The sequence below is a fragment of the Vigna angularis genome, chromosome 2 (assembly GCF_016808095.1).
Source record: "Vigna angularis cultivar LongXiaoDou No.4 chromosome 2, ASM1680809v1, whole genome shotgun sequence".
NCBI classification, from domain to species: Eukaryota; Viridiplantae; Streptophyta; class Magnoliopsida; order Fabales; family Fabaceae; genus Vigna; species Vigna angularis.
This window is the reverse complement of record NC_068971.1, coordinates 40,372,175-40,387,145: the sequence shown is the minus strand read 5'-3', so window position 1 is coordinate 40,387,145 and position 14,971 is coordinate 40,372,175. Positions and strand designations below refer to the sequence as shown.

At 31.4% G+C, this 14,971-nt stretch overlaps 2 protein-coding genes across 2 annotated transcripts; one reads left to right on the top strand and one right to left on the bottom strand.

The window, feature by feature from the left end:
- The first annotated feature begins 5,182 nt into the window (after positions 1-5,182).
- On the top strand, positions 5,183-11,617 carry LOC108326927 (RNA demethylase ALKBH10B). The gene is made up of 7 exons (XM_017560541.2): positions 5,183-5,789; positions 8,667-8,797; positions 8,940-9,057; positions 9,475-9,576; positions 9,727-9,842; positions 9,945-10,099; positions 10,801-11,617. The coding sequence occupies exons 1-7, from the start codon at positions 5,339-5,341 to the stop codon at positions 11,276-11,278; spliced, it is 1,551 nt and encodes a 516-aa protein (XP_017416030.1). The 5' UTR covers positions 5,183-5,338; the 3' UTR covers positions 11,279-11,617.
- A 926-nt stretch (positions 11,618-12,543) lies between these two features.
- Positions 12,544-14,217, bottom strand: LOC108328264 (protein DOS2). The gene has a single exon (XM_017562098.2). The coding sequence runs from the start codon at positions 14,058-14,060 to the stop codon at positions 12,756-12,758; it is 1,305 nt and encodes a 434-aa protein (XP_017417587.1). The 5' UTR covers positions 14,061-14,217; the 3' UTR covers positions 12,544-12,755.
- Between the last annotated feature and the right edge of the window lie 754 nt (positions 14,218-14,971).

Here is a 14,971-nt window from a genome sequence, read left to right as displayed (position 1 = left end):
CCTTGTATCTATTATTTCTTTTATTTTTTCATATGAGATGGCGAAACTCAAATATAATAAATATTAATAAGCATAGAGTTTTTCCTTGTTAGATTTCTCATCCTCTTATGTTCTATCATTAATTAGAGATGTAGACTCTAACTCAAGTGGAAAAGAAAGACTTTCCATCACATTAATTGTTTCCAATCTAAATAAAATAACTTTTAAGAAATTCATAGGTCATAGATACCATCATTTATAAACAATTCATCACTTTATAATCTCAATAATATATAGATTTTGTTTTTTGAAGAATCAAAATAATTAAAATATTAAATACAAAAGAAAAATCTACAATTTTATTGGACCAAAAAAATATATACGTGTAAGGGGTACTTAAGTTCGTATTATTCAACCAATAGTCCATCATGTTTAACCAATAATTCATCACTAAAAGAATGAGACTATAGGAATTAAAATAAAAAGAAAAATCAATATGAAGAAATAAAATAAAATATTAAAAATGAAAAACATTTGTAATTAAAATGTTATTTATGTCCAAATAATGTTACTAAATTTCAACACATACGTCAATAGCATCACGGATCCGTTAAAGTATATGCTTTACTTTGACGCAGACTTATGTCACGAATGTTTATTATGATGTGAACGTACACAAAGAGAAATTGCCCTTCGGTACGTACAAATTTTTATTTTTTACGTTATTTTTATATTATCAAATTTTTATTTATTCTTATTTTTTATGTTGTTTTTCGTTGCCGTTATACGATGATACATATTTTAGGTCTTAAATTTAGCTTCGTTTTATTCTGTAAAAATATTTCCTTATATTTTAAAAAAAAATGGAAATTGTTACTCTCATTATTTAGTATTATAACATTAATTATTATTTTTATTAGAGGAACAAAATATTAAATAGTTATTTAAGATACATCATCTCAAATTCTCTTGAGATCCTTAAAATAAATATTATTAATCTATTTTAAAATGAATATTATAAATTAAAATTAATTAATTAATTTTTTAGAAAGAAATTTTTTTATAGAGATTAAAAAAAATTTCACACATTTTACACAAATGTAATTTTATTTTTTTTAAATCAAACAAAAAATAGTGATCAAAATTAAAATCTTTTAATTTTTTTTGCAAGGATAAAAGATACAATTAAGTCTTAATTTTATTAGTTAAAGAATATTCCTTTTGTATAGGTTTTTTAAATTGTTTTAACTATTATTGAACTTGACATGGAATTATGTTTTAATAACAAGAATAAATATGTGTTTTAAAAAAAATATTTTTTTAACCTTTAACAGTATTATCGTGTGTCATCTTTAGCTTTTGGGCTAGTGGAAAATAGGATTGAAGCTCTACACATTGGTCCCACTTCTTAATTTTATGTCTTATTTAATCAGCTTAGCTTAGCTGCCATCTCAAAAACGCATTGTAGTGTTTTTTTTCATACATTTTTCTTAGTTGCTAAATGACTGTTTCATTCTAAATATTCTATTATATAATTATAAGAAATTAAGCTATAGTGCATGATTTCGTAATTTTAATTTTAAATATTCATTTTCTTACTAATTGTTATTCAAGAATCTAATAATTTCTCAAAAAAGAAAGAATCTCATAAAGTTCTACTTCAAATTGCCTATGGAAAGCAATATATTTCGGGTATTTTTCCCTGTAAATATATTAAGCGTTTTTAAATATTTAAATCACAGTAGAAGTAATAGCTTGTTTTTAACGCAATTCAATTTCTTTTTTTTCTTTGACAATTACAATAGAAAGTGTAATCCATTTTATAATTAAAGAGTGTAGATATTTTCATCCAAATTTATGCTTGACTCTTTACATCTTTAAATTTTAATTTGTGTTCATATAAATTTTGTCTAAAGTTTAAAAACATAAACACTAATTAATAATGTTTTTAATTATAAAAGCTCTGACTTAAATATGAATTTATTTCCACGATTTGAGAGAACTTTATTTTAATTCCTAAATGTCTTACTATTAATGTTATGAAACTTGACATATTTTTATTACAAATGTAAATAACATAAATTATGACGCTTCTAATTTAATTACAGTGGACATGAAACCATTAGTGGTGTGTAAAGTTTAGACTAAATATATATTTTTTAAAATAAACGTTAAATTTAAGAAACTAAAAATAAAGTTTGTTTAAATTTAATAAAAGTAAACTTAAATTATGTTATGACAGCGGAAAATTCGATAAGAAGAGAAACTATGCAAACAACTTTCTGTCGTGATCGCATAACATGAAGACGAAGGGGAATAACCTTTTCCCACATAAGCCGAGCGGAGCCGAGCGGATTGTAAAAGTATGGTGATTCAGAGCGACGTCGTTTTGTACGAGGAACAGAACAAAATTCAACTACTAGATTGCAGAGTGGGAGAGAAACGTTAGTAGTGGTTTGTTTGGGAGAGTCATTGGAACAATAATTGAAAGCGTTTCCTTGTGAGTTACGACCTTAAGGTTGTGGGGCCCAATTGAGGTCCGCGAAGTGCCAACCAACAATAGAGGCTCTGTGTGGGCCCCAGCAACAGTACCTACCATTGCTCCTTCCTCCTTCCTCGGTGGAGTTCAATGGACCCGATGCTCCTAATTCCTAAGGGAAGGGTCCCACAGCAATGCCTTTAACCCTTTTACTTATTCCACTCATTTATATAATTTATATAAATTCCTCAAAAACATTTATGCGACTATTCGAGCCATTAAATTATTCAAAATAAAATAATGAATAAACTTTGGCACACACATCTTAATCGAAATTAAAGCTCTATCTCTTTGCCTAAGTTTTGGGGACCAAAACTAGTAACAAACCACCGTGTTTGACGATGAAAAATCCAATTTAACGGTTCCAATTGCTTCTCACTCTCTCATCATACACAAACGTTTGGACCCCAACGATGTTCTGTTCATCACGGAGAATAAAGTGATAATAGAATCATCAACACTTTTATTCTAGAACAAAACACATTAAATAAATAAATAAATAAATAAATAAATAAAAAGTGTAGTACCATTTTTCACATATCAGACATACATTATCACAAAACATTTTATGTATTTCAATTTTATTAACTTTTATAATAGTCACATGACAAATCATACAATTCTTTTATCACTTTTGTATGCCTGTTAAATTAATTGTTTAATTCTTACTATATTTATATTTTAAAATACAATTTTAATGCATTTTATAAATTGTAATTAACGAATTAGATATTTAAAACGAAAACGTAACTAACTAATATTTACTATTCGAGGAGAAAGAGTTTGAGTCAATATCTTATTTATTGCTCTCTTGTTTCTTTTCTTTCACCGAAAACTGAGAAAGACGTCACAGAATTCGGAATTCAAGGATTGGAGCCAAGGGTGACTCACATAAATTTACACTGAAAATTATGATGAATGAGAAACATTATCACTACTACAGTTACTTTGATATAATGTTAACTATGTTATACATTTCTATAATTTTAAATAAGATTTTATTAAGAATATTAAAAAAATATTTCTATTGAATATTTAAAATATTTGTTATTTTCGTTTAATTATCTTGTTTTCAGTTATATTTTTCATTCTCCGTTCACTACGTTTTTTAATATCTTACAATTGTTCAGTCTATTTGTTCGTTTTCTTTCAAAGGGTGAATTGCGAGAAATTAAAGATAAAGAAGCGAGTTAATCCACAGAAATATAAAAAAAAATGGAAATAACAACTATATATAATCTATAAAAGTAAATATTAAATACTTACATGAAAATAAAAAAAATACTTTAAATATTAAGAAAAACTAATTTTTAATAAAGATTCAATTAAAATATTAAATTTATTAGATAACTAAAACATAATTAATCTTTTATATATTTTTTAAAATATACATTTCAAAATCATTTCAATTTTTTTTGGATCATCACTCTCAATATAAAAATGTTACCCTATCGAAAATTAATAACTTTTAAAATCTAACAAAACGATTTTAAAAAATATTCATATTTTTTTAATTTACAAAATTAAAGTTCAAAATAATTCTGCCACATTAAGATAACAGTAGAAAGTCTATAGTTAATTAAAAATGTACTCAATCAGGTCTCTCTAAATAATTAAATGAGAGATGGTTTTCAAAAACAAATTATTAAACTAATATATTTAATTAAATTATGTAATAAAAAGTAATAAAAACAGTATGGAATAATGAGTTGTTAATTTACTATAACTCCAATGTATTATACCTTTATTAATTATGTCACGTTATTGTGGATTTTATGCTTTTTTTTTCAAGTTACGTTTAACATTTATTTTGTTAGTTACGTTTAATATAGTATTTTTTATCCTCTAATAAGTTTTTTTAATAGGTTTACTTTTTTTTTCTAATATGATTATTTTCAAATTATTAATAGTATTACTTTTTTTTAAATATGAACATGATTATCTAATATTTTCCTTTAAATTCAGTTTAGTATTATTCAAACCAAATAATGCATTGTTAATCTATTTATATATTATTTTTCAATATATATGATTAAATAACAATATATTAAGAATAGTACTTATTAAATATTATTACATGTACTAATGATATATCTTGACAATTATTACATAAAGTAAAAACAATTAAGGACATTAATTTATTATGCTATCTATTTAATTTCCATTAAACAATTCCTATTTTATCCTATTTTTACCTATTTCTTCTCTCTCTCTTTATATATATAATTACTATTTAATTAATTCATAGTCTTGAAATTTGATTTAAACTCAGGAGCGCAAGTTTTTAAGTTAACAATGACTTGGCATTAAGATCTAAAAATTAATATTGTAATATGGAAATAAAACGGTTAAAAGTAGAAAAATAAGATTTAATAAAGTGAAAGTAAATAATTAATTAATTTTGAAGGCATTAAGGAGTGTATAGTATTTTGAGAAAGGAGAATGAGGGAAAATATAGAATTAAAAGTAAAGAAGGTTAAGTGTAGCATAAAATGAATGTTTTGATAGATTAGAAGTTTACGTAAGATTTTTGGGCAGTCATGAAGAGTGGTGATGGTGCCACGTTACATAGAAGGGGGTGTGAATTGTACGGAGCAGGCACACAGAGAAAAAAAAAAAAAAAAGAATGAGAGGGACAATAAATCCGACTCCTCTTTATAGCTAAACCCCTTCTCCTCTCTTCCACTGCATCACATCTCATGTGACTCACTCCATTCGCTCTACCTAAAACCCTTTTCCATTATTCTTCCTTTCTCTATCTGACTTCTCTTATTTGTCTCTGCTTTGTTTTATTTCACATTCAACCATATCCCTCTGCCTATGGCGGCTGTCCCAGTATCGCGGACCGATCCACCGGCAATGGTGCCGCCGCCGCTCATCGTTTCCGACTCCTTCGCCAAGGACGCCATTCTCGCCTGGTTTCGCGGCGAATTCGCTGCAGCCAACGCGATCATCGACGCGCTCTGCGGCCACCTAGCCAGCATCGCTACTGCCTCCTCCGACTACGAAGCCACCTTCACAGCCATCCACCACCGCCGAATCAACTGGATCCCTATCATCCAGATGCAGAAGTATCATTCCATTGCTGATGTCGCTCTCGAGCTCCGCAAAGTTGTGGACAGTAAAACTGAGGCTGAAGGCCTCAAAAAGAGCAACAGCAGCTTCGGCGAGGAACAGAAATTGGAGAAGGAAAAAGTGGAAACTGGTGGAAATAAAGGTGACGAAGCTGCGCCGGAATATGATTCGCCAGACAGTGAAATAACTGATTCAGGTAATAATAATCAATTTCACAGTGATCATATAATTTCTTTTTTAGTTTTTCTCTGTAATATTTGAATGATTCACTATTCACCTTCAATCTTGATTTTTCATATTATGTGATATACTCTTTTAGATTCACGACCTTCCTCCTTTTGCCGGAGAATTGAGTAGTAGTTTTTCTGATTATTCAATAATTACTTTTATTTTTACTGGTGTTTTTATATATTGGAGATATTTTTTTGTGATTGACAAGGGTGAAAATTTTTAGTGTCTCTTCATACCAGTAAACTTTTGTGTTTCTGCTTTATTATTTTTTTCCATCACTTTTATACGGAAAATGTTATTTTCATTCCCTTCTGTGTGGCTAAGAAATAGAAGCACAGGAAAGTTAGTTTTTCACATTTTTATTGCTTTGAAGTCAAATTTCGGTTGCGCAACGGTAGACCGCAGACGTGGTTCAAAGTTTTGATCCATATTTTATAATTAATTATTTTTACGGAAACATAATTGTGACCAATAGGGTTGTTGCTTTTTTTTCTCTTCTATTAAATTAATGGCACGCATGGAATATGTTTGATAATTTATTTTCATTAAATTATATTATGATTTTGAATTCTTATTATTTCATATTAGTCTTTATATGCTTTTCTTTTATAATTTAATTAAAATAGTTTGTCAATATAATTTTTTTTGTCTTTTGAAACTGTTGTTGACTGCCTAAATATTAAAAAATTATAATACGTTTATATCTTAATTTACATTTAACATCAAATTGCTTTTGAATACTTTTCATCAAATAAATTTCCAATTACTCCATCTATAAAAAAAAGTGATATATATGATTTTCCAAAAGAAAAGAAAATAATGAATAATTTTACGGGTGAACAAATTTATTAAATGATCTTTATTATATATTTTCTGTCTCATCTGAAGGTTGAGTCTTCTACTTTAATTCTTTATTTTGAAAAAAGTTAAATAAATTATTTAATGCATTATTCAAATAAAAAATTCATCCAATATAAAAAATAATAATTAAAGTAACATTATATTTTTTTTGTTAGATTTAGATTTTTATTATTATCTTTCTCTTATTTTGTTTGGCATGCTGACAAAAAAGAAATTCTCATTTTGGTTGCTATTTAACAATATTAATAGTTAAATAATAAATTTATTTTTGATTATATTCTTTATCATTTATTATAATGAGAGAAAATGGAGAAAATAATCAGAGAGAATTTAAATTGATATAAAAAATTGAAATCTGCATAATTTGTTTTATCATATTTCAAAACTTAATTACATTTTTTTTTAGTTCCTATATGCTTAGAATATTTTATGATAAAAACATTGTCCTTATTTCTGAATTTTGAATAGGTTTTGTAAATAGCTTTGGTGTTACGGTTAGTTGGTGCCTCGGGGGCAGTGGCGAACACCACAATGTTAGTTAGAGAGACTTCTAAAGTTGTGTGGAATGTTGCTAATTACAGTCGGCTGAACTATCAGCCGGTTGCATTATGACTGTCGTTGTTGACGTCACGTGAATTGTTCCATCTTCTGATATTGTACCACGTGCGGGTTCGGGTACGAATGGTTGGGTAGTTGAGCTTTGACATATAACGCGCTATTCCCTATGAAACAACCTGTTAAAGTGTTGAGTTTCTTTAATAGGTCTAAGTTGGCGGGTCAATTCGGTCCATAAGTGAAGGATCCGATGAATGAACTTTAATTACGGTAGGAAAACAGAGTATACATAATTTATAAACGTTAGAATTACAAAAAAGGAACACGAAACAGGTACTCTCTAGTACTACCTCTGCAATAATTCCAAGTGCATCATTGCTTATGGACCTGGATCCTTGCAGTCAAAGTTTCCTTTTAATATTTAGCTCTAAGGTTAATCATAACACAATTATTTAATGGTCCAATTTTTGTTGTTTAGAAAGACTGATTGAAGAAACTAGTGAGGGTCCATATTAGTTTAGTATAGAATGTGCACTAAAAACACATTTTCAGTTAAAAATATAAACAAATGCATTATACTATAAATTTATTTTGTTGAGTGCAAATAGTTGGATGAAAAAGGAGAAAGAGAACTAAGATAAAAATGTATTAAACTTAATTATGTGTTTTAAGAAAATAAATAAAAAAAGAGGGATGAAAATACTTCTCAACTACTGTGAGGTGGGAGAGAAGTTGATTAACACTTTTTTTATAATAAATAAATTATTTAATAATAAATAAATTCATGTGAAGAAATAAATAGTTCTTTTGAATGTTATTTCTATTTTTTGTATATTGTTCTTTTGTGTCATTCTTCATTCAAAGAAAGTATAAGAGAGAAAGAAAAAATGTGAAATAAAAAGCGGGAAGTAAAAAGAGTAAAGTGATACATAAATATATTAAAAGAAAAAATAAATTATAAAAAATGTGTACAAATTTGATTTAATGTGTATTGTTATTAATTAATGTTTTGGTTCTAAAAAAACATGTCTGAGTCCTACCCTTACAGGGACATGTGTTATCATGATACTTTTGTTTGTTACAATAATGGCCCGCCCATTTTGTCACTGTTAACTGTACTCTGTGTTTGGAACAGCCGGAAACGGAGTAAAGCAAGACTTCTTTCTTGCAAGGCGGCAATGTTTTGTATTCGGTCTTCTTTATTGCTAACCATTCTTGAAATTTAACCATGAAATTCTTTATTCAACTATCACTAAAGGGCTGGTAAGATTTAACCATGAAAATACGTGTAATAAATCATGGGTATAGACTATACCAGAATGTTTTTGAAAAAAATTTATTGCACTCTAATGGGTGAAGTCAATCCATTCCTAGTCTTTCGTTGTGTGCTAAATGTTACTTCTATTTTCTATGGTCTGATGTGCAGGATCTCAGGAAATGCATTCCAGTGCACTGAACAATAATATATGTTCCAATCATGAAGGATGTGAAGGACGCTCTTCACAGATAAAGCTGACAAAAGGTTTCTCAGCAAAGGAGTCCGTGAAGGGGCATATGGCAAGTTCTTTCTTTTACAACCTCAATAGCCAATATATTCTTTTCAATAAAGAAACACGGATTCATAGAGCTGGTATAACAAGTTTTAGTATTAAGAAGCAACTGGATATTGCTGAATGACAGATAATATTGCTATTTGCAGGTGAATGTTGTGAAAGGATTAAAGTTGTACGAGGACGTGTTTTCTGAATCAGAAATCTGCAAGCTGACTGATTTTGTAAATGATATTCATGCTGCTGGCCAGAACGGGGAACTCTCAGGTAAATCACCATTAACCTGTTATTTCCTAATTTTGTGAAAGGATTATTAAAGTTGTACTTCATATAGCTGATTTTTAAGTTTTTAATGTTATTGGTCATCTTCAATCACCAATGGCATCTGTTTGTAGGTTTAATTTTGGGACTAGGGACTTGTAAAATGTACAGCAGTTTCTTCCTTCAAATCATTTAATAAATCAAAATAGTACATGCAATATAATCAATATCAGGATCTATGTAATAATAGGTCAAGTGTTTTTGGACTTTCAGCCGAGATTGTATGCTTTCATTGAATATTTTTTTTTTCCACTTTTGTCACCAATCACAAGACAGGTTTAGGCACAGGTAGATGATTTAAGGCAAGTTGTCCCGTTGTCTATTGTATTTTACGTTCTAACTAATCTTCTTGAATAAATGTAGGTGAAACGTTTATACTATTCAACAAACAGATGAAGGGAAACAAGAGAGAGCTGATTCAGTTGGGTGTTCCGATATTTGGACAGATAAAGGATGATACCAAAAGTAAGAAGAAAAACCTGATAATTTGATCTATGTCCACTTTAATAAAACTGTAATTTGGTTGTTCTAATCCAATTCCATATAAAAATATCTATATTATAAGGATAGAACGAATTATGAAATTCAAAGTGTTTTTGCGTATTTTGTTTACAGGCAATATCGAGCAGATCCCAGCACTCCTCCATGATGTCATTGATCACCTTATTCAATGGAAATTAATTCCAGAGTACAAAAGGCCAAATGGTTGTATCATCAACTTTTTTGAAGAGGTAAAGATTTTGAGTTTTCCCTATCACTTTTTGGTCCCAGAAAGGCACTAGAAACATTCATTTCTGCCGGCGAGTAACCAACTAGCAATGTTTGCATTATAGGGGGAATTTTCTCAACCATTCCTGAAACCACCCCATCTGGACCAGCCTCTGTCCACACTTCTTCTTTCTGAATCAACAATGGCTTTTGGACGTATCCTTGTCAGTGAAAATGATGGGAACTACAAAGGACCACTCATGCTGTCATTGAAGGAGGGGTATAAATTAAACAAATTACATTCTAAGTGGTTCTAACTTCCATTTATTTTAATATTCTATTCATTTCTAGATACAGAGACAGAATACAGTCAACATTTTATTGGACAGCATGTAAATGAATAATAGGCCACGCAACTAAATTACCTTTTAGAGGATGAATATAAATTCACATTATTCTTTGGTTAGATTGCTCCCTTTTCCTCTTTTTTATTGAGTAATAGGTACTTTGGGGGATAGTTTATTTTTCTTTTTTGATCCTGGAAATATCAATTGCCAGATTGCAGAAGTGACACCTAGTCTCCAATTTTCAGCATTTGCACAAGGTCCTTTATCGGTTTCCATTCTGATAGCCGGAGAAGGACATTTTTCCACGCATATCATTTTGTGTTTGAGCTTTGAAGTGGTTAAGTTCTCTAGTTGAATAAGTATTAACTTCTACATTAAAGGTCTGAAAGCTTTTTTCTGAGATGCTCTTAAGATATGCATACAGTGACTGGACAAGTGGCTTCTGCTATTTCAGGGGCTGTAGATGTTACGCCTTACATGCGTTTCACTTACAATAATTATTAAAATAATAATAATAATTATTATTGTTATTATTATTTATTATTTATTAGTATAAATATGTTGAATGGTTTTCTTTTGATCTATAACATGACACATGACAGTATTACATGATGAGATGATAAACATAATGCAGGTCTCTTATAGTGATGAGGGGAAACAGTGCAGACATGGCAAGGCACGTAATGTGTCCATCCCCCAACAGAAGGGTGAGCATCAGCTTTTTCAGAGTGAGGCCAGATTCCAATCAATGCCTATCACCAGTTCCTACCATGACAACTGCGATGACTCTTTGGCAACCTGGCATTACTAGCCCATATACTTTGTCAAATGGAGCTCTAAGCGGCTATGAAGCAATGGATATGATGCCTAACTGGGGAATATTTGGTGCTCCAATTGTTATGCTACCACCTATGCGTCCTGTGGCAGTGAACTCTCGCAAACTTCCTCGAGGTGGGACTGGGGTTTTCTTGCCTTGGAAGGGAACATCCAGAAAACACACAAGGCATCTGCCACCTCGTGCCCAAAAAGGACGACTTATGGAATTACCCTCTCCAGTTGAATCACACTTGGGAGAGTCTACCTCTGAGCCCAGCATAGCTGTTGAAGGGTAGGCATGAGTTGAGCCTTGAAGCTGCCTTTGGGTTTTAATGAGATGTGAATGGATCTCGTGCCTAGGTTATTTAATCTGGACTGTGGAGTATTAATTTTGTTGTACAAACGAGCCCAGGGGTGCTAGAAGAGTTTTTTTAATTCATTTTTTCCTCACATTTTCCCTTTTACTTGCTTTTCTAGATAGATAGCATAGAATCTAGTATTCACAATAGTTTATTGTGGGTTCCAATCAGCTTAAGGGATTTGGACAAGTATAGCTTCCAAATTTGAAGAATGTGAATTATACTTACCGTGCCGATAGAATTTTTTAAGAATGCTCATTTATATTTTCATTTAAAGGTTTAGAGCCTGACTGTATACTGGCTGCCTCAGGACACGTGAGTATTAAAAGTGGTTCAGGACATCGAAAGCATTATTAACAGATAATGGGAGGGGAAAGTAGTACCCATTCCTCTCTTGTGTCTGCACGATTTCCACTTCATGGATTCTGTTTTACTTTCGTCCTTGTAATTATTTTTCCTGAACTTGTATAGAAGTACACACTTTAATGTATTTACCGTTAATTTTAATAAGAAGCAATAATTTTAACTAAGTTCAACTGTAGCCATATCTGTACAGTTTTTCTTCATTCATATGCTCACTTTAGACAAGGCAAGTGACCCTTGACAACTAACTGTTGGTAACAGTTTCTACTGAAATATAAAGGATTGCACTCGATGCTTCCGGTGAAGGTTTTTTACTATGCAGTACTCTGATCCTCGACATTTCAAATCATTTACCATCTTTCTATGCTTTCTTACCCAGAATTAATATATTATTTTGTAAAGTATGCAAATATTTATAACCTATTGTGGTTAGCTTCATATCACTGTAAAAATAAAAAATAAAAAAATTCAACAGAACAAATAGATGTGCTAATTATAATGGCTAAACCTAATGCCTAATAAATCAATAAATGTAATTTTATATATAAGAAATCACACTATGGCCGCACTGACAATGTCACCCTTTTAGCTTTTGATTTCTTGTTGTTTTAACAATTTTTTTTGAGAACTTTTTTTATATGATTAGTCTATTTCAAATATATTGTCAGTCTATTTCAAATATACTGTCAATTATACGGACCAATAAAACAGTCACACTTAATCAATTGTTAAAGAAAATTGTGTGTCCACGTGAAATGGTTAGCCAAACCTTGAAACAAATCAGGTACTACAAGGAACAGAGAGAACTTCAAACTATTATTGATTTGCGGGTTATCAGATAAAGGAACAAAACCCAATATGTGTATAAAACATATGATGAAAATTAACGAGAGCTGACAAATCAATAAAAATAGCTGTTTTTCATATATCTATAATGTGAAAGTGATAATCCTAAGAAATCTATACAAATATAAAGTAAGAAAAGAGTGTTACTTCGTGTTATCAAAACCACACTTACATGTACAAATGTCGTGAGAGTGATACACATTTCTCAAACCTTAGCATTAGCAGGCTTATCATTATCATCATCTTCAATATCCCAACTCAAGTCTTCTTGTTGTTGTTGTGCAGAACTGAGGCGCTTCCGCAAATCAACTTTGGTTGGGTTCCCTGTTTGAATTGCCTTCTCTTCATCAATTCCACTAAGATCCTCAATCTCATCCCACTCAAGTTCCTCCTCCTTCTTCTCCTCATTCTCATTCCCAGGGTGCGTATTTGCCACCGATGAATCTTTTCCATTATCAATTTTCTGTTCCATGACCACTTTCTTATCAGAATCTACACCAGAATCATTCATGTTACCAGTGTCATCCACTGCGTCCTCTTTTTTCTTTCTCCCATCACCCATTTCCTTTCCACTACTGTCAACCTTTGATTCTTCAACAGACTCATCCTTCTTATCACCCGTTCCCCTGCTATGCAATAAATCACCTCTCTTTCCTTCCTTAGACCCCTCCTCATAAGACTTATACATCTGCTCCACGTTCGATCTTCCTGTTCCATTAGAATTTCCTTCTTTCCGCTTATTATTTTCGTCCACCTCCTCCTCCTCATCATCTTCAACATCCCAGCTCAACTCCTCCTCCTCCCTCGACATTCTCCTCACGAGCCTGGCCCTCATATCCTCAGCTTTGTTAAACCTATAAACTCTATAATAATACCTAAACCAAAACGCATCACGGTCAACAACATTAGGCACAATCCTCTTGTAAGCACTCTCCATACCCTCATTCTCTCTCAGCAACTCTTCCATTTCCTCGCTCTTCCCTTCCAAGGAAAACCCCGATTTCCACTTCTCATACCCATCTAAATCCTCAGGCACTTCGGTGTAAGTACTAACGTCACCCTGAATGGTCCGAACCTGAGCCTCAAACCTACTGTAGCGCCTCGAATTGAAGCTCTTTTTTTCCGTCTTGTTTTTGGTATTAACATTACTATCGGACCCGGAATCGACGGGGATGGCGTCCTTGCCGTGAGATATAAAGTGAGCGGTACCTTTCGCGACGGTGTTCCCGAACTGGTCGATGACGTGGCCCACCGTCTCGAGAGAACCCTGAGCCACCTCAATCTCCTTCTTCAAGCCGGTACCGAATTCCTGCAAGTCGCGACGGTAGGTCTCAATGATCAATTCCGATTTCGCGCTCAGCCTTTTCCAAAGATCTCCGATTTCCCATGCACCGGCGCCGGTGGAATCGGAACGGCTCTCCGGCGACGAGGAATCGCTATTCGCTTCCTCTTGCGATTCGTTTTGGTGCGCATTGTCGGAATCGGAGAAAACGGATGCGAAGAAATTCATGAGGAACGCGGACACAATAAGAAATTGGATTTGGTTACGTAACGCAGTGTGGAAGATTTGATCGTTTTGTGAATGTGTATATATATGAAATGGGAATGAGGTAGAGTGCGTGTGGGTTAACCAGTAACTAACACACCGTAATCGAAGGTTCAGGATAACGCCCAATAGCACCAAATTATTCAACTAATTTTGAAGTGTGCTTAATATATTTATAACTGATGCAAACACTAAAAAGGTTAAATTTTGTTTTTTAATATTGTGATTTTGGTTGCATGCATGTGTAATTTTTATCACAATTTAAGGCAGAATGGGAATGAAATTATGGTTGAAAACCAGACACACGACAACGAGATTAACGGTAGTCGCTCTGTGTATAGGGTCACATTTATTTATATTTAATTATACACATTATAAAAATAAAATAATTTTTTATACATTTAAAAAAAAGAAAAACATTATGTGTTAAAATATCATATTTGAAATACAAAACAACGAATGCCTTCTACTTTTGTTTGTCCTTGCTTGAGAGAAGAATGTCTTCCTTCAAATTGTACTTGGTGTGAACATAAATTTCTTTTCGTAATTTCACATTATCATTGTCATTTCACGTATTAAAACTGGCAATTAAATAAATTGATTTAAATAGACTTCATTTAAATGTAATATTGTCCTAAGTAATAATTGTTAAACTTCTCTATTCAAAATTAAATTTTGAAAAGTACTTTCTACAATATGTTAAATTAAATGTTTCGAGGAATCTTCTGGAGAAGAGATATTTTTAATAAAAAATATAAAAGAGAAGCATGTTAGTAATAGTGAGAGGTGTTAATAATAATTACCCTAAATTTGTAATACTAATGAAAAAAAAAATTGAAAGCCTGTTTACAGAAGGCCCATTGAATGGATGGGCT

What these genes read in the sequence shown, in the direction of transcription:
- LOC108328264 (XM_017562098.2), bottom strand. Translation starts at nt 14,060, where the DNA reads ATGAATTTCTTCGCATCCGTTTTCTCCGATTCCGACAATGCGCACCAA.
- LOC108326927 (XM_017560541.2), top strand. Translation starts at nt 5,339, where the DNA reads ATGGCGGCTGTCCCAGTATCGCGGACCGATCCACCGGCAATGGTGCCG. An exon ending in CAGTGAAATAACTGATTCAG is followed by an intron (nt 5,790 to 8,666) that starts GTAATAATAATC and finishes TCTGATGTGCAG; the next exon opens with GATCTCAGGAAATGCATTCC. An exon ending in GATAAAGGATGATACCAAAA is followed by an intron (nt 9,577 to 9,726) that starts GTAAGAAGAAAA and finishes TTTTGTTTACAG; the next exon opens with GCAATATCGAGCAGATCCCA.